An 18,801-nucleotide genomic window follows, 5' to 3' on the forward strand; every position below is an offset into this window, starting at 1 on the left:
CCCAGATATAGCTTAAGACCTATAAACCAAACTGACAGTGAGTTTCCTCTCAGCCCATGCTGAAGGCAGCTGCCTCTGCCTGCTGCTTTGTTTGCATAGTTGTGAGTAGTGGTCATATCCCAGAAAGGGGGAGACAGAGTAAGGGACAAAGGGAAATTGGTAACAAATGAGGGGAAAGTCAACACCTGCAGTGCCCTCAAATGTTTAGTTGACCTAGCAAGAGGCCCCATGGGTGGTCAGGAGCTGGAACATTATATTTTCAAGTCCAAGATAGCAATACTACATGTACCAACTTCAAGTGAAAAGTGCTCAGCTAGGCTGTGCTGTCAAGTGCTGCCTTCTGGCAAGAGAAGGGCCTTCCCTTTTCTCTAGGGACCCTGACAAGAAGGGCTGCCCAGTGCCACAGAGGGCTGAGTGAGCCACCTACAATGGCCTTTTATGTACTTCTGCCTGCTGTTCCTTCCACTTCACAGGCACTTCCTTTCTCCCGCTGGAGGGCATGTTAATGTGCCTAAAATGACTGCGGCCAACAAAATCTTTGTTTCACACCAACAGCTTTCTAGGTGATGTGCAAAAGAGAAAAGCCCACTGACGGGACTGCTTCACTTGGCTCTCCATTCCGAAGAGGTGAATTCTGGGTGGTTCTCCAGGCCTCAGTCCCTCCTGGTTCTAAAAGCCAGAGGAAGGAGGAAGGAAGGGGCATGGGAACCATTTCAGTAGCCCACGTTGTGGAACTCAACTGCCTCAGCACTTCTCAAATCATCAATAGGCTATAGTCATGTTTGCCCCTAGGCAGGAGGCCCCAACCTGCCCCAACCCACCTGCCACTACCCACACAGTATAAGCCTAACAAGCCTCCTTTGTCTCTTTCATCCCAAAGCCCAGCTGTTTTCTGATTCAGAAACCACTCTTGCCAATGACCTTAGCTCCAAACAGAGGAGGAACACTCAACTTTTCTATTCAGACTGTCCCCTCACCACCTCAATGATGGGAAACATCCAATTGTACCCCAGTTCTCAGCACAGCGGTTTCTAATCATGCTGGGAAGCATGCCACCTCATGCTACCACATCTCCAGGAAAATGTAAATCAATGTTCTTCAGTTTAACTATAGCAAAGCCATTAAGCTGCACTAGAAACACTGGGCATGTCTTCTTTTCTTTTTTGCAGTTCCCAAAATATCAAGATTTTCACACTTTTGTACTATGCAAATCCCCGAAATATCAATTTAGAAAGAAAGCTATGTGATATATCTTTTTTTAAAAAGTCATGTTTATGTGATAGAATTTTAGTCTCAAAAATGGAGCAGAAAGGGCTAAGCAGAGTGTTAATGAGTCACATGTGAGTGCTGCTTGAAGCAATCCATATGTAGTGCTTCTCCACATTTATTTTATTACATTTATATCTTGCCTTTTCTTCCATCATGGATCCCAAAGTGGCGTACACAGGTTTCCCTGGAAGTCTCTCATCCAGGCACTGACCAGACCCAAAACTGCTTAGCTTCAGAAAGGTGGTAGCCTCATGTGCTTTTGGACCATCCCCTGAGACATGGTGGGTAAAGAATACAAAGCCATGGCAAGGAAAGACTCCCTGCTGCCACCCCACTCTGCAGAGCCAGCTCAAGCAGAAGAATGGAGGAGGCAAAAGGACAGGAAAGGGATGGCTGGCAAAATCTTTATCTAAAGGAGGCCTTCTTAGCACTGAAGGAACATCACAGCAGTAAAACTAATACCAGTTTGATAAAGCAATTTAAATGCTAAATCCAAAATGATCCAAAAGGACAGCATTTAGAGCACGAAAAGATCAGACTGCCCAAGCTACTAGTGAGATATAAGGGGATGGTATGCATATATTCATAGCTCTTCTGGAAATGGCACTTACAGAAATAGGAGGATCCCAGTGTTGGCCATGGCATATGCCAGACCAAGGATCCCGCTGCCCATGATGGCATTGCTGAGGTTGAAGACGGACATCCCGAAAGAGGTCTTTCCTTCAAACTGTAGGGAAAGTAAAATAGGCAGAGAGAAAGTCAGAAAGAGAGTCTGCTGGGAAGGAGTTGGGGCTGCTGTCTTATCTCCTCTTCCCCAGCCCTCTTTGGCCTATTCCTCCCCATATGCTCCTTACATTAAGTATGGGAGGGGAAATGATGAGAAGGATGCTATGGAATCCTGCTCCCCCTAGAATGATGTCTTAGTGCAGTTCCCAGAATTCAGGTCTGCAACTAGTTTTTCCTCTCCATCTTTCCTGCAGGCAAGTTCTCTTGCCTTCCATTCTACCCCCCCCCCAACTAAATGATGAAGACTATGGAGCCATATGGCTCTCTGAGGAGGTTGGATTTAGCCCAAAGGCTGGTGATCCCTATACTGGTAGGTAGCAATTGATGGTGGATGGCTTTCTGGAATAGAGTTGCATGGCTGCTATCTAACCCATTTGCAGAATAATACCGGCCTCACATGCCCCACTGCTTTGACACCTTAGCTCCCAACCAAACGAATTTAAGAGACCTGAGCCTCTGTATTGTGAAACTGTACTGTACTTACATCAGTGAAATGAGTCTGTTTCTTTTCAGCACCGTGTGGAAGGAACTCCTCCATCTCTGGCTGGTTGTCATCAAATCTGGATGGTGGGAAAGGACAATGCTTGTTAAAGTGATTACCCTCCTCTTGAAAGTTTCCCTACTAAGAGCTTGGGCACATGGGATGGTGGTCTGCAGAGTATCCTCTTATATACCCATTGTCTGCTTGCTTAGCCAAACTGGGCAGATATTAGAATCTTCAAGAGTCTTCCCTTGCAGTTGGTCAATGTATAGCCTCTGCTGATTCATACGTTACAAAGAAAAAGAGCTAGGCATTGTTGGAACCCCGTTTGACCGAGCTACTCCTCTGGTCGAGTCTTCGGAATCTCCTCTGATGGTGATTAACGACATAAGCCTTTAATGAGGCTTCAGACATGTTCCCTCATTATGCAGAGTATCCAAACAGCAGAAGGAGATGGAAATATGAGCTACATCGCTACATTTATTTCTAACTACGCAGGACAGAAAAGAATATATATTTGCTCTCTGTGAGAGTCAGTGAACCAAATGTAACAAAGAAACAGGAAACTAGCAACATCAACATCCGTCTCCCATCTCCTGTGAGACTTCCAACAGTCTGGAATGTAAACAGAGTCTTGTGACTCCAAGCACTGCACAGTGGCATAACAAAAACCTAACAGGCATCACCAGCATACTGATCACACTGTGCCCCAAATCTCCTTATGCATGCAGGTCCTGCTTACCCAACACAATGTGTTCCCAGGAAATCATTTGTTAGGTGAGCCTTCGCACAACGAGCTGATGATTTCCGTTACTTCCTATGGGAACATTTCTAATCCACGATTTGTCCAATGTCTCTCCCCTTCCCTCTATGGTTTCTTCCTAAAATGACTGCAGCCTACCAAGTAAGGACATAGGAAAACTCTGGCTCTTCAGATATCTGAATCCACAGTGTGCATAGCAAGGTTTGGGTACTAATTCCTTGTGTTTGGATAAGTGATTTTTCACCTAGTGAGCGTTTGGAAAGCAGGGCCAGCGTGTATGTTGAATAACACTGGAGATAAAGTAGCAGCATCCTACATTCCAACCACCAGGGTGGCAAGACACAATTACTCAATGCTACTCCTTGATACCAAGGAGTGTGGATCTGCTGTAAAACAGCACCATCAGCTCACAGAGGTGACACAGAAGCCACCAAGAGAGCAAGCAGGAGCGATAGGGTCCTAAGCCCCCTTGTCCCTCTCCAATTGGCTGTACTGCAATATCCCATCTACACTGCAAAAACAGCTGCAAATGTGATTGGATAAATAAAACTCTAGTGAAGAATTATGTGCTGCAAAGTTTCTTTTCCCTACCCTACCCCTCCTTTTAAAAATTTGTCTAGATCTGGACTGCTAACAGTTCAGCAGAAACTCTTAACAAATAACTGGAGCTTTCTTGACAATTTCACATCCAGTTGTAGCCTTGAAGTAAGCACAGAACAACGTAAGAAAACATAAGAAAATGCAAGAAAAAAGTATGAATTTATAAACTGATCTGTGGGAAGGCCCAAAGTCTCAGCTGTACCAGGGTCCAAAATCACTGTCCTTCATGCGACACTTGCGACACGATCATCACCCACTCACCTGCACTCCAGATTATCATCTACTCTACTCTAGACTGATTACTGAATGGTGGCCAGGAGTCATTGGCAGGGCTTTGTACTCACTGAAAGAGCTCTAATTTCATGGGAAGGAGAGTGGACTTGTATTGAGGAAGATTTTATTATCTTCAGCCCAGCAATCTCACTCTCAAGTCTAATACACCAAGGTTGCTATGGCTCACCTGTCATTCCCCACGGAGGGGATGGAGGAGGCATTTAAAGATGAGTGTTTCCCATTCGGCACCAGCTCTACCATCTCCGTCTGGATGGGGATAGCCATGGAGTTCATCTTCGCCCTCTGAAGTGAGCCCCTTCTCTTCTTCCCTGGCAGTGAGCTTTCAGACAAGTAGTGGGCTATACAGCGTGGACACGAAATCTGCACAGGGCGGCAGTCTCCTTAGCAGTGCTGTGTCTGCAAAGAAACACCCATCAAATCAGATATTTGACCCGATGAAAAAATGCTGTTAAAGATTTGGCATAGAGGAATTGAACATGTCTAGCACAGGAAAGAAAATCAGGCATTGCTGTATACATTGAAGGATGGCAGGCATGTGTGTAAGATTGCAAAAGTCTCAGTCACAAGATTATTAATGAGAATTACGGAACTCCCTAAAAACCAGCCATTGTCCAAATTTTGTCCACTTAAATTTCTTTTCTAACCAGCAAATGAATGCATTCCGTACTGTTGATGCTGGTTTGGGTGTAGCAAGCGGATGGTGAGAGAGATAACATGTGAGTGGGGAAATCTTCCTTTATGCTTCCGTAGGCCACCTTGTAGGATAGCCCAGCTTTGGAGCATCAGAACCCTGGCTAGCTTCTCACTCTTCCACCTGCTGGTATATCTCAGTGAGATTCCACTACTTCTATCTTTGCACACAGTGTACCAACAAATTCAAGATACACCCGATAATAATCTTCAGCTTTGGGAGATGCTAATCGCAACCATGACATCATTCATTTGGGCTCTTTCCACCAATCACAGAGCTAAGAGAAAGGCTTCAAAAACCTGAGCTTCAAACAGCCCAAGTATGTGTGTGACATTGCTCTCACAATTCCCCACTGCAATACAATCTGCACTGCATGTACCCTGACACGGTAAGAGTGTCAGGACCTCCTGCCCACAAGAAACGTCATTCCTTCCCTGGGGCTGCCTTTCACTGCATTTTCTTTGTAGGCCATCTGCTTCCACCGGCCCAAACACCCTTGTTCAGGGAAGGCGTCAGAGGCCGGCATGATAAGGCACTTGCCAAGGCCCATATTCCACCAGGGGGCCTGCTGCTGATCTCCAGAGATCCCTGGTCCTGCTCCTCGTTCTTGTTCTTCCAAGTAAGTGAAGGCTGTGACTAAAGCAAGGAGAAGCAACACCACTCTCCATCTGCCTGATGAAGATCAGGCCCAGAGGGAGAGAGCAAGCAGATGGGCAATAGAAAGACGGGGGTCCCAGTGATGCCATATTGCTGAAGGACCCCACGGAGCTTGTAGTGTGTACTGTCTTGCGTTCATCCCCTCCCTTTAGGCATTGCTCCTACCCACATCCTCTTTCTTCCTTGCACCCTCCTAGCTGCAAGCATCTGCAGTGTTATAATAAATAATAATATTGGTTTGTTTTTATTTTTATTTTATTACATACTCTGTATTCTCATTTTGTATTTTTATGTAGTGAACCTGGGATCTTCGGATGAAGGGCGGCATACAAATTTTAATAAATAATAATAATGGTGATGATGTTTGCAGTCCTTGCAATCTTTCCAGAGCTTGGTTTGTTCCCGACCTTACTTTCCCTTGCCGCTTTGACTCCTGCTCCTCCCCTCACTGTGCTTGTCCTTACATGAGACTTACCCCCGCCTGTCTAAATGGCCCCTTCGCAAGCTTCCCATAGAGTTAAGTGCAGCTCTAAATGTCACGCTTAGAAAATCTCCTGGCAACTTCATCTCTGATCGCAGCCATACATCTGACCGGGCTCAGGAGCAGAAAAAATACTTGGCTCACTCCCCTTAGTGTTTAATTTTTAAAATTAGTGTTGCAAAAGTCGTGCTCCCTGACCTGGCCAGCCCACTGTAGCCCCACATACTTGAGGACTGTGTAGTTAAACCAGTGATCAAGGAAAAGCAGACTGTACACGCCTGCAACGTTCTCTTAAGATTGATCAAAGGCCTAGTCCTTGGTGATTCTTCATTGAAAATTAATTGCCAGTCTCTTCCTGAAGCACCCCAGGGTCTTCCATTTTTCTTCCCTCTGTTGCCAAATGATTCCTGTGAAATGCTAGCCTAATTCTTTTCTTTTCAAGACATTGTAAGAGTCGGACACGGCTAAACGACTAAACAACAACAATGTGTTGTGTTTTGCATTCATTTCCCACTCTTATTCCAAGGACCTCAGGTTCTTTCTCACCTCTGCCCTTTTGTCACAACAACCCTGCAGGGTACATTTAGGAGGGGAAACAGTGAATGGCCCAAAGTCACTCAGTGAGCTTCATGGCTAAGCAGGGATTTGAAACCAGCTCTTCTTATGCTTATCTGACATAGTTACCTGCAAAGGTTTTTGAAAGAATTGTGCTAACAAAGCTTTTTTGTTTGTTTGGCAAAACTGATTTCTGCTTTATTGGGCAGTTAAGAGTGCAGAGAAACCAGTGGCTTAACTCTGGGAGTCTTTGTCTGATCTCCTGGTGACAAAGATAAAATTTTAAAAATCAGTACCATTTGAGAAAACTCTGCAAGAGGCACAGTAAGAGCTCTGCAAAAAAGAAAAAAGAAAAAAGAAAACAAAACAAAATAAACAACTCTCTCAAGCTGTTAAATAGTTCTATTTCTTGCTCCACAGTCTCTCTCTGTCTCATACACATACTTGTTTAAGGGTGTCAGTACCAGAAAAAAGCAGAAACAAAGCATGAATGGGCAAGGGAGATAAGTGCTCTTGGATCACCTTCTGATGATCAAAAACATCCCAAACCCTGGTCTTGTTTGCCAATGGAACAGAAAGCAAAATAAATAATTAAATCTGAGCTTATTTTGTTATTCAACACCGCCGGTTACTCATTTCAGATGTCCTAATTGCAACCTCCTTGTAACATATCAAATAGATGCTAACAATAGTTTAAGCAGCAAAACACCAACCCCATCCTTTCCAACAAACCAAGTTTGTGATTCAATCCATTGTACTTAAGAATCCAGTAGGGTGACAAGCTTGAGTTCCCACGCACATCCCTTCCCTTGACTTTTTCCAGGGCACAAAATCAACTGATAGAGAGATGAGAGAACCAGTGGTTGAAAGTGAAAGAGAGCAAATGTAGCAAAACATGACGGAACACCAGAATAGAGTATCAGTATAATGTTATATACTGCCAAAGATCTAGCCTGCAATCCGAAACACACACTTACCCGGGAGCAAGTCCCACTGAACTCAGCAGGGCTTAATTCTGAGTAGACATGTCTAGGATTGCACTGCTAATCTACTTTCGTCACTGTAGAGAAATGTTTGGCTGCCACAGGTAACAAATAAGCCAACCTCAACTGTGATTGTTTGTGACTGACATAGACTCCTAAAATGTCAACATACCCACCCCAACGAGGCAAACGAAAACAACTTTTGTGCTTTTTGTTCCCCCTAGTTTTAGCAGAAGGGAGAACTGAAATAAGCCCTTTCACATTGCTTTTCAAGAAAGAGCCCTTCATTCTCTGTAGGGCACCCCATTTTCTGCTCCCAGTTCCTATGCAACAATACTGCCAGGGTTAGAAAAACCCCAAGGCACACCTGCAGTCCCTTTTTACATGACTCCATTACTCAAAGCATTGAGAGTGAGGGTCAGGTGAGGAAGGGGGGGATTCACACGTCTTTGTGCTGCGGTGTGAGAAGGACAGGAAGCTTCTGCCATGCTCGATCTTGTTGCAACAGTGGTGTCGCATCACCACAAACATATATACATCATACACTCCATAGACTGATAGGTGGTTTTTGCGGGCACTGGTTTCAACAACCCTTAGGTATGCCTCTGCTGGCTGGATATACCGACAGACTTTCCTTTTCCAGGTAGTTGGACAAACTCCTAACTCCCAGCTCCGACATGGGTGACAGTGGATTTTGAGCGCAGGCAAGTCTCATGACCCCCACAAGGGACCCCAGCAGACCTTTCATTCCTCACACATCCCTATTTACACATCAACTCTGTGCGGCATTTTCAGGAACTCACACGTTTTCTGGGCTTCTTTCAGCTGCCGCACACTTTCCAAGCAATCATTCTGATACAGATATGAACCTCAGGCATTTGGTGTGCCTTTGGTGAGTTTGAGTGACAGGAAATTGGGACCGGAATTGCCGGGAGGGGTGGGTTGAAAGAACATGACACTACAGTCACAGAAGTTGTCAGATGTTGTGATCGTGCAGCTGCATCTAGGGAGGAGCATAGTAGGATTGCTTAACCTCACTGCATGCTCGGTACAGACAATAAGCCTAGGCGGATCCTGTGTCCAATGGGCATTTAACAGAAACTCGATGCCATCCTCTTGCAATCTGTGTCAATGCTTAATTCACGCTCACTGATAAGAGTTGTGCCTCATGAGGGGCCTGTGCAGATTTCATGTTTGGTGCTGCTATTTTAGTTTCCCCATCAATGCCCATTAGCACTTTCTCCTTATTCGCTGTAACCAAGTTACCTCTTAACCTTCTTTTAGATGCTAAACAGACTTGAGCTCCTGAAATCCCTCCTTGTGAGCAGAGCAAGCCTCAGCCCTTGGGAGTTCACAGTCACAACTGAACCAAAACTGACAAAAGCACTTGACCTGATGCCCTGGCAGCATCTCCAACTCCTGTGCCTGAAGCACAAAGGAAGGAGAGAGGGATTCAACATCTAGGAAAGGTGATGGCGGAGGAGACAGGAGGACAAGAAACGTGTTGGCAGAAGCCTGTGGGCTCAACTTATTGCAAAAGGATGCAGAATACTGGCAGCAGCAATTGAAGAAGGAAATGGCAGTGATTAGGAAGGAAATCCTATCTCTACAGGCAATCCAAACCCAGGACACACACACACTTGCCCCAATAATTAGAGGCCCTCCTTAATGATGGAGAAATGGCATGATTAGCTTCTTCGTACAAAATTTGAGAAAACCGTAACAGAGGGTCCAATGCATTCTCGTGAAGTTTTTTCCCTAGCACTGCAGGTTCAAACAAGTTGCTGCATTTAGTTTTGCCTTCCTGGAATAACCCAGTACTCATATAAAGGAGGACTGCTGATGCCAGTCCCTAACCCTATCCTTTAAAAGCTGAATGAGAAGTTCACCCAGCGTGAGTTCTCCCTCAGCATGAAGACACAGTTGCTGGTTCAGTTGCTCTGAGATTATTTAGCCTGGCTTAGGAAGACAAGAAGAGGCTGTTTTATGCCAAGTCAGGCAAATTGGTCCCTCTAGCTCAGTATTGCCTACAATTGACTGGCAGTGGCTCTCCAGGGTTTCTCCCAGCCCTACTTAAAGATGCCAGGGATTGAAACTGGGACCTTCTACAAGCAAAGCAGATGCTCTACCACTGAAGTGATGGGTCTTTGCCATAAGCGGTTACATCTCTTTGAGTCACATCTTATGTCTCACAGCACAGAATGCAACAAAACATAATCCACAAGTGACAAGGCAGATGTGGGTCCTACCCCCTCATGTCTTCTATACTGGTGCAAGACTTTAGGGAAGAGTCTTCTGTTTACATATATACACATCACCCTCAAGCACACAAGCAGAGAGCTCTTCGGAATTCTGAGACGCAGAGAATTACAGGACTGGAGAGAGGTCTCAAAACAAGGTAATAAAAAAATCTTTTGCTATCAGAACTTAACCGCCACCCCCCAAAAGATTATACAGGTTATACAGCTTGTCCTTAAAACCTCTTAGTAGAATAAATTCTCCAACATCTGTAGGCCAGATGTACTTCAACTCCTCAGTCCAGTTGCAAGAGATTGGGATCCAAGTGCTTGTGTGCGAAGAGAACATTTTCGCACTCTTTAGGAATGGTATATCACTGCAAATTGCTAACAAAAACAGTGACAACAATTGCATTGCCCTAAGAACAGATCCTCCAGTACTATATGGAGCTTGATATATGGTTCTTACGACTCACAGAGGACATTTAGGCAGAGAAAAGGGAGGGAGTGAAATGAGGGTTTAAGTGGGAAAATAATGCACCCCGCTTCATCAGAAGATGCAAATATCAGCAAATACTTCCCCTGGTTGTTCTTTGGCCACACATTCCTGGGGGAACAAAGGTTCTGCCCACCTGGGCCTGGCAGCAACTGCCTTCCGTGCTAGTCAGGACACTGAAGTCTGAGGGGAGCCGGAGAGACTATAAGAGGCCTGCCAGGCTGTGAAAGCAGCGAGCGCCGGATATGTTGGCAGTTAGCACAAAGTGCCTTCTGTTTGGGCTCATAGCCCTTGCCGGTCGATAGCTGGGAAGCGGCTCCAAGAGACAGAGCATCTTTATAGGCAGTTCATGCCCAAAGTAATGAGGAGGGCTGCACCCCCCACAGCCCCCTCCAGCCTCTTTTCCTTACCAACTCCCCCCACCCCTGACTTTTTTTCTTCCGCTCCGCCACCCACAGCTCTTGGAAGTTTGCTGTGATGCCTTAAAAACAATCTTGCTATTGGAACAACGTATGGGCCATTTCGTGTGCCAGGACGAGGATAATGACACTGAGGTGAATGTCTGGGACTGATGTGCAAAAGAACTTGGAGCTCAGCTCCCAAACTTTGCCACAGGCTCCGTGACCAGGAATAGGTTGCTCGGAGTCCTTCTGCACCGCAGGCAAGAATTCTCCCTGGCTCCCTTTCCGGGCTTTGTACAGCGTGTAGAAACTACAGCTGGCAAAAGGGGACTCAGGGACTCTAAGGCAGGGATGGAGAATCTTTTCCACTTCCTCATGGCCAGAGGGCTGCAAGGCCAGATGAAAGAGTGGGGGGAAACGTAAGCAAGAATGGGTGGGGCCATCACCTTTGACTCTCACCTTTGGAGAGGAGGCTATACTGCAGCCATACAAAAGCAAGAAGTTTCTATACACACACATACATCTACCCTCATATCACTCCTTCTTCTACCCAAGCAAGCAAAAGTTGCCATCACAGTTCAAGGGCATGTTCAAGACAGGCAAAAGAACTCAAAGCAGGTTGTGGAGCAGGACTAGCAAATGTCCTGGGGGCCACACTTGACTTGTGGGTCCTCACGCTCCCTGCTGCCACTCTATGGTCTTGCTGCCACTTGCAGTATACCTCCAAGTGTTGGGGTCTAACTCTACCTCTCAGCCAAAGAAAAAACTCAGATGAGGGCAATCATCTATAGCAATTTATGAATGAGATGCAGATTAATTCTCAACACTAAATGTGCCGAATTTCATGCATATCTGGATACCTGTGTCACATTTCCTCTTCTATGAAAAAAAATTCTATTCCAATAACAAACTATAAGTACTGTTTAAACTTCTGCAGCAACTGTTTATGAGTTCTAAATGCATATACTCTACGATAAAAGGTACACAGCAGCAAATAATTCTTTGTTTTCTCCCAAGGGCTCCATAACTGCTTTGTTTGTTTATGGTAGGTTTTTTTTTGGGGGGGGGTGTTTGTTTACCATGAAGCAGGCGTTTAGATGAAGAAATTGCTTTTCAGTAGCATCAAAGTGTTTCAGAACAGCTTTATCTCTGGCAAGAGAGCAGAAGGCAGAGCAACAGATTTCCTGGTATCTGAAATAATACAAGCTAGTGACTTCCAGTGGCCACCTTAGGAGCACGGAACTACAGTGAAGTATTCTAAAGCAGTATAGCAGAGCCTAATGCTACACTGAGTGATAAGCACAGGGATGTACTTGGCCATTTCCAATGCCTCCTGCAACCACTTCCAGGATATGGGCTGGCCCAAGACATTTTGCTGCCTGAAGAACAAAGTGCCACCTACATCCTCCTCCAACGTACAACTGAATCTTACCAACACTGATGATGGAACAGCATCCTCTGCCACACCTGAGAGTGGTAGGGCAGCCGAAGAGGTGTGGTCAATGTGACACACAGAACATTATCCTCCCAAACCTTCCTACCCCAATGTCCACTGTCTTTCTCTGCCAAATGGTAGGGCTGTGTCTGTCAAAGAAAACAATCCTAATCCAACACGAGGCACTGTGGCAAATTCTTGCCTTCATCCCAGCAAGCCACCATTAGCATTTCTTCCATTGCCAATTAAAAAAACATCCAGCAAACATACAGGAACCTATTGGCAACCTCTCACATCCTGCTACAGTCAACTTTTAAAAAAACCCAGTCATTTCCAAAGTAAACATAAAGGAAGCTATTAGCAATCTCTCACATCCTATTACTATTCCCCTAGGTTTCCTGATGCACAAGATGGGCCTGGAAGCAGCATCATTCAAAGATGCGCTCTCTCTAGTCAGCCCACCTTCCATCTTCAGCTATGCAAACCTTTAAATAAAGAGAAAAAGTAATGTTGTCCTTTGAAACCTAGAAAGACAGCTAGAAGAATGTAAGTGAAATTCCGACCATTCTAATCTCAATGTTGCTTCAGTGATTTGCAAGGAACTACAAATGACTACCATGTGACTTCTGTGCTCTGTTAAACAAGTCATCTGAGTCATCTTATTTATCTAGCATTAAGCTTGCATCATATAAATTCATAATCCCAACTTCCGGGCTGCCAGCTATCTGCCATGTGACCGTTCCACTGGAATATTTCTTCTGTGCCACCAACCTTTTCCTCCTTCAGGGATGAGGATGCCTGAACAAGCAGCTGGACCACTTGCATCAGGGACAGAGCTTTCGGGCAAGAAAGACACCCACATGGTGCTACAGTCTTGTGAAGATGTACCTATAGCTCAGGACTACACTTCATGCATCTGAGAAAGTGGACTGTAGCCACATTGTTATGCCATAATAAAATTGTTTTTAAGGTGCCTTTTGTGTTTTTAAGGTGCCAAAGTATCATCTGTAGTTTAAGCTACCCACAAACTGGAAGAAACAAGACAGTACTCGTTTGTCATTGAGGAATTTTAATGTGAGAAACAACCGTTGTAATTCTTTCCTGAATTTACAGTATGCTGGATTCTTGATGGCTCAAAGGATTTATTTTTTTTGAATGACAGTGACTTGTAATTTCGAAAACTGCAAGTGATAGCAAGTCTACCACCCACAATGATAAGAAGTTCTTGTTTGCTGTGCCGCTAGGAAATTGCATGTAATTTTGAGGTAATTGTTTTTTCCCACTTATGTCATCCTATGTGGTCTTTAATTATAAAAGCCCATCTATTACAATTTGGATTTCCATAAATGGTCAGATGTGATGATCCAGGGAAATGTCAGGAGTAAATGTCACCACAAAAGTAATTGTGCAATGATAAGGCAGGCATGAAATACATTAAAAACACCTCAGACTGGCATGGACTTGCAGAAGAGTACAGAGTCCATGTCCTTTCTTTCTATGGCACACAAATACTCTGATGAAAATTCCCAGCAGGTTGCGCTCCGGAGTTCTCATGTGGCAAGATGGAACTTCAAAACCTTGTTTTTGTTTGCTTATCTCCTCTTAAAAGAGGGGTGGGGCAGGGGTGAGAGAAAGAGAGAGAGAGATTAGATTCCTCCTGAGACACAGAACTGGATCTCACTGCAACATACATTCTGAGGCTTTACTACATAAGATCAAGAGTTCATGCCTCACCTTCTGTCCCATTAGCAGATGAATAATGAAGGGTGAACCATGAGGTTTTTGTTCCACCCTACTGGGAATTCAGTACATGATAAACCAATAGTGCCAAAAGACTTGCCATATCTGATAAGTTAAAACATAAAAAGAGTTCTGCTGAATCAAGCCCGTATAGTCCAGCATCCTGTTCTCACAGCAGCCAATCGGCTACCTATGGGAAGCCTGCAAGCAGGAACTGTACTCTTCCTCACTTGTTATTCAGGAACGCACTGCCTCTGATAATGGAGAAGGAACATAGCAGGTAAGTCACATTAAGGGTTACATAGAATGCTCATTAAAACCAGTGGGGAGGACGGCCGTTTCCATGGGACAGCAGTGATCTCTCACACACACACCCCTCTGTAAAAGATGGCATCATCAAGTATTATTCAAACTACATAATATGTTTCCTCCTAGAAACTGAAAATCCTTCCTCTTGGTCTGTGGCTCAGAAGTCTTACCATTGTGTGATGCGATAAGCATTTCCCCCCTTATGCAGCTCAGGTACTTGAGAAAATCTGTTTCTGAATGGCTGTGACTGATTTCCATCGCTCTTTATTTAATTTAATGCACCGAAAAGGTTTCTGCCTCCATCCTGACTCTGTGTGAAATCCACAGATCGAGCAGGCCTCTGCTGACAGCTGGCAGCGTCTGACAGGAACAGCATTTTGTTCCATAGCTGGCGTGCTTCCCAGAATGCAATTCAGCTGGGCACCTGATTGGCAATATTAATGTGGAAATGAGGCGGTCGCACAAGATGCTAATGATTTTTAAACACTTATTTGAAAAGTATTTTAATGAGTTGACAGCGGGAAATAGGGAAAGTTAAACAAAATCGATAGAATGGGAAGGCAGACCCTCCCTGAAACTGTTTGCTTTGCTTTGAGATAAGGTCTTGCAGAACAGCAAATAGAAGTAACCTTGTGTACAAAGGGGTATGTGTATGCCTCATTACAGTATCTGAGAGTTTGCATGGCATGTAAGCATTTCTTTTACATGGAAATGTACTGTGCATTTCTCTGCTGTGTGGCTGTATTTTGAGTCTATATTTGCTTGTAAAGGGAGACTTCTGAAGGCATCTGGGCAAGTGGATGTATTATTCTTGGGTGTACACGAGCAATAATGTGCATCGTGTCTGCTAGATAAATGCTGGCCTGAACAGACTGCATGTGCTCAGGAGCACATCACTGTGTGCTGGAGCATATCTGATTTCCAACAGCTCACTACTGGCCTGTGATGTTGGTGCTTGTGTACTGAGGGTGATGCTTGCATGCACACCATTATATATTGCCCCCTGGTGTGGTGGACTGCTTTCATCTGCCCAGAACTCACCACGTAATACTAACCATAGTGTTGGAAATCCTCCTGGAGATCCTCCCCAACACACTCAGGATCACGTTAAAAATGACAGACAGCAACCACATTAAACATTTACAAGAAACAGTCAAAATCATCGACTAAAACAGAGAAGAAGATTCTCACCAAACGAAAGTTATCCAGGCAGTTACACAGTTTATGGCAATTAATAAGAGCTTTGCTGAGAATAAAAGGTTTAATATTAAATAACTTTTGTGCATGCACCTACTAAAGCAGCAGGCAGTGGGCACATGGTCTGCTAAACACTGGTCATGCATGCTCAGGACCCTATTTAATATTCCAAGCCAGGGAAGAACTCCTGGGGGAAATAGTGCTCAATTCATAATACTGCTGATCATTACGAGCTGGACAAACACATACGTCAAGCCAGGCAATTTTTAATTTTGGAGCCAAATTTATTATTATGGTAGAGTGCTCTATTGTTGTTAGGGCTTCAGCCCAAAGACACAACAAATCAAATTCCCTTATGCTGATAGCTGTCACAAGAAGTAGCTTCAAGTGTTGCAAGTCAGGGGCAAATCAAGACACGATGGGAGAAGCCATGTTTGTTGTTCACATGCCTGGCCCCCATCTACAATAGGGAGTGGATGGGTGGTAGGATCTACTTTTTCTGAAATGGGTGAAATAAACTCCTAGCATGTACACTTTCCATCACTGCAGGCACATTTCTCCCCAGCCACATTCTGATACAAAGCTAATTCCGCATGGACAGGGCAGAATTCTTAGAATGTAGGGAGGTAAGATGGGGAAAGGCTCAGTTCCCCTCACCCACCCACATTTTTGGTTGTAAAAAGCAGCCTACCTCACACCCCATTTGTAGATGTGAATGTGCCCGACAAATGAATAAACAAGCATAGCCACCCCCTGTCACATTTAGTTTGGCCTAAAGGGTACACAAGAATGTTTTTTAGTCCCAGCACAACTGATTTGTTCTGGGGGTCATTTGCTCCAGCAGCACAGGATGTTCCTGGGGAGATTCTGGCCACCATCATTCTCATAGGGCCTGCTGCCACTGATGCCTGGCTTTGGTAAACATAACCCCTCCCTGTCCTCTTAATCTCCCAAGGCAAAGTAAGTTTTGATTCTTTGACTAGGGGAGGAGAGACCAAAGAGCAGGGGGCTGGTACGTTCCAGCCCTCCCCCCCTTTTTACAGAGGGAGTAGGAGATTTTGAGTTGGTGACAACAACTGGAGTTAAATGGCGTCTGTTCTGCCCTGATTCTAATGGGATGTTAGACATAAATGAGGAAACTGCCATCACAGACAAGTTATATTAGGATCCAAGAATTTGTCATAGCACAACTGAAAAGTGAAACTTGGGTTTTCAAAATAAGCTTTGGTCAACTGCTATCAAAATTTTGCGAGTGGGGGCACAGTGAGGGAGAGGGTGAGAAAGCCTTATTGTGCAAGCACAGGGCTTCCGCTGAGGGAATTAATTCCATGAATCCCACCCAAAATGTTTACCTCTCCTAAGGATACCTTTGCCCAGACCTGCAATGCCTCTTAGCCTTCGAAGAGACACATTGAAGCATGAAGGGACAGACAGGGGCTGAAAACAGGGGAACCACAGCAATAGGCTCATGCAGGCCCTTATGAACCATCCCGTGGCTGTCTGGCGCTTACCTAAAGTATAAATCAATGAGATGCAGATTTCATCAATGGCATTGAACTATGTAGGGATAATTTTGCAAATGAAAGTCAAGTTCATCTCTTGCCCCTCTTCCTTTTTTTAAAAAAAAAGTAAGGAAAACAAAAACGTGGCTTCCAACAAAATGTCAAAAATACAATAAAACATCAAACATTAAAACAATTCTCCAACAAAATAGAGAGATTAGGAGCCTCCAAGAGTATGCTTCAGATAACTGGCTCTCAGACTTTGCATATGAAGGAAGAACCCCTTTACCTTCGACACTAGACAGTGCTCAGTAATTTTTTTAACCAATAACTATGAGTCAACCAAGATTCTTGATGACAGATTTATCTGTCTTGGCTGGAAGCAGTCATAATGGATGTGTTTACTGATTTTATTATAATCTTGTAATCTGTATACTGCCTTGAAATACTTTTACGAAAGTGTGAAACACACACACACGTACATACATACTCCCCCTTCCTTCCATTTTCCTTTTACTACTTATATTTTAAGAAAGCTGTCTGAAGCTTGAAATGTTTTGGAATTCCTTTTGTTGTCAATAGAGTTACCTTGCTGTGAGCCACAGTTCTACTGTTAGACCACCCCCAATAACAGCAGATGCTGCGGAAGGTCTCTCTCCGCCTCTTAGAAGGCAATAACAGCACACATACTCGCTCATTTCACTACAGTAGTGGTTCTCACCTGGCACCCTCAAAGCACCTTTGCAGAATTTTACACTGCATGGCTTCTCTCTCTCTTTCTTTCTCTCTCTCTCTCTCTCTCTCTCTCTCTCTCTCTCTCTCTCTGTGTGTGTGTGTGTCTCTCCAATACAGACCCACATTATTATCCTTATTTAGAAATGGAGTATCTGAATCACTCGGATTAGGAGGCAGGTCCCAGGACACACACGGAGCTGGAGCCACAAATAGAACCCAGGCGTCCTGACTGCCTCTCACCACCACCACCCCCGCACCCCACCACCGCTGATCTGTGGAACACACAGTTTGTTGTGGTGTGTAGCAAGGAGATAATCCCCAGTAGCCTGCTGCTTAAACTCTTATTAACCCAAGTGCTTGGGTCTCTTGCTGTTTGTTCTCACTGCACTGCTGTTGCCAGAGGTCCCTTATTTTAAAGGGTCGTTTGTTATTTCCAGTGGAACATTCCTTTATTCCTGTTTTTCCAAATCCACACAACAGACCCGAGCTCCATAGTTCTTTGAAAGCATTTAATCCGGCAGCCCTAGCCAGCAGAGAGGCCTTCGCTCTGCTCCCCCTTTCCCTTGTCCTGTCCTTCCTCGGGAGACGAGAGCAGATGCTGGTGGACAGAGAGAATCTGAATTAGCTATACTGCATGTTCCCAATCAGATAAATCCAACAGGATTTTAACTGTAATTGAGCTGAATGAAACCCTCGCTTTATTCTACTGGGTATGGATAGGAGCTCTCTCTTCTCTTCCTACACTCCCACTGTTTCTGCTCCTGTAAATATTTCCATCTCCAGAAAGTTTTAAATCAGGCAACAACCACAGAGGCAAGGAAGACTCTGGGGCTGTTGCATCTGCATGTGAAGTACAATGAGGTATAAGGGGGAGAAGGGCCACGAAGCAATGAATGTGGCATGGTGGTATGGTGGTATGGAGCCAGCAGTCCTGTAAAATAAGGCACATTTGGCACATTCAAGGGAGCTTAGGTCCCTGAACCTTCCAGGGCCCTTCAGTTTTCTTACCTTTTCTTTGTTAAATAACAAACAACCCCTGAGGTTTTTTCCATTTATTCTCCTAAATGTCCAACGGTTACCAGTACATGCACAATTAGCAGCTTAAATCCAATTCCAAAGAGACGGCGACACACAATTCTTGGTTTTCATTTGGGGTGTGTGTGTGTGAATTGTGTCTTAAGCATTTAAC

At 44.6% G+C, this 18,801-nt stretch overlaps 1 protein-coding gene across 3 annotated transcripts in view; it reads right to left on the reverse strand.

Annotated features, from left to right (window-relative positions):
* SLC38A3 (solute carrier family 38 member 3) overlaps positions 1–18,801 on the reverse strand; it is a 162,033-nt gene that overhangs the window by 29,677 nt on the left and 113,555 nt on the right. For all 3 annotated transcript variants that reach the window (XM_083726607.1, XM_083726608.1, XM_083726606.1), the window contains 3 exons: positions 4,360–4,589; positions 2,540–2,615; positions 1,881–1,996 (listed from right to left, as the gene is read on the reverse strand). In XM_083726607.1, the coding sequence (XP_083582733.1) occupies positions 1,881–1,996; positions 2,540–2,615; positions 4,360–4,466 (299 nt within the window). In that variant the 5' untranslated portion in view covers positions 4,467–4,589. The remainder of the gene's footprint in view (positions 1–1,880; positions 1,997–2,539; positions 2,616–4,359; positions 4,590–18,801) is intronic.

Source organism: Podarcis gaigeae (assembly GCF_964106915.1).
Source record: "Podarcis gaigeae genome assembly, chromosome: 2".
Taxonomy (NCBI): domain Eukaryota; kingdom Metazoa; phylum Chordata; class Lepidosauria; order Squamata; family Lacertidae; genus Podarcis; species Podarcis gaigeae.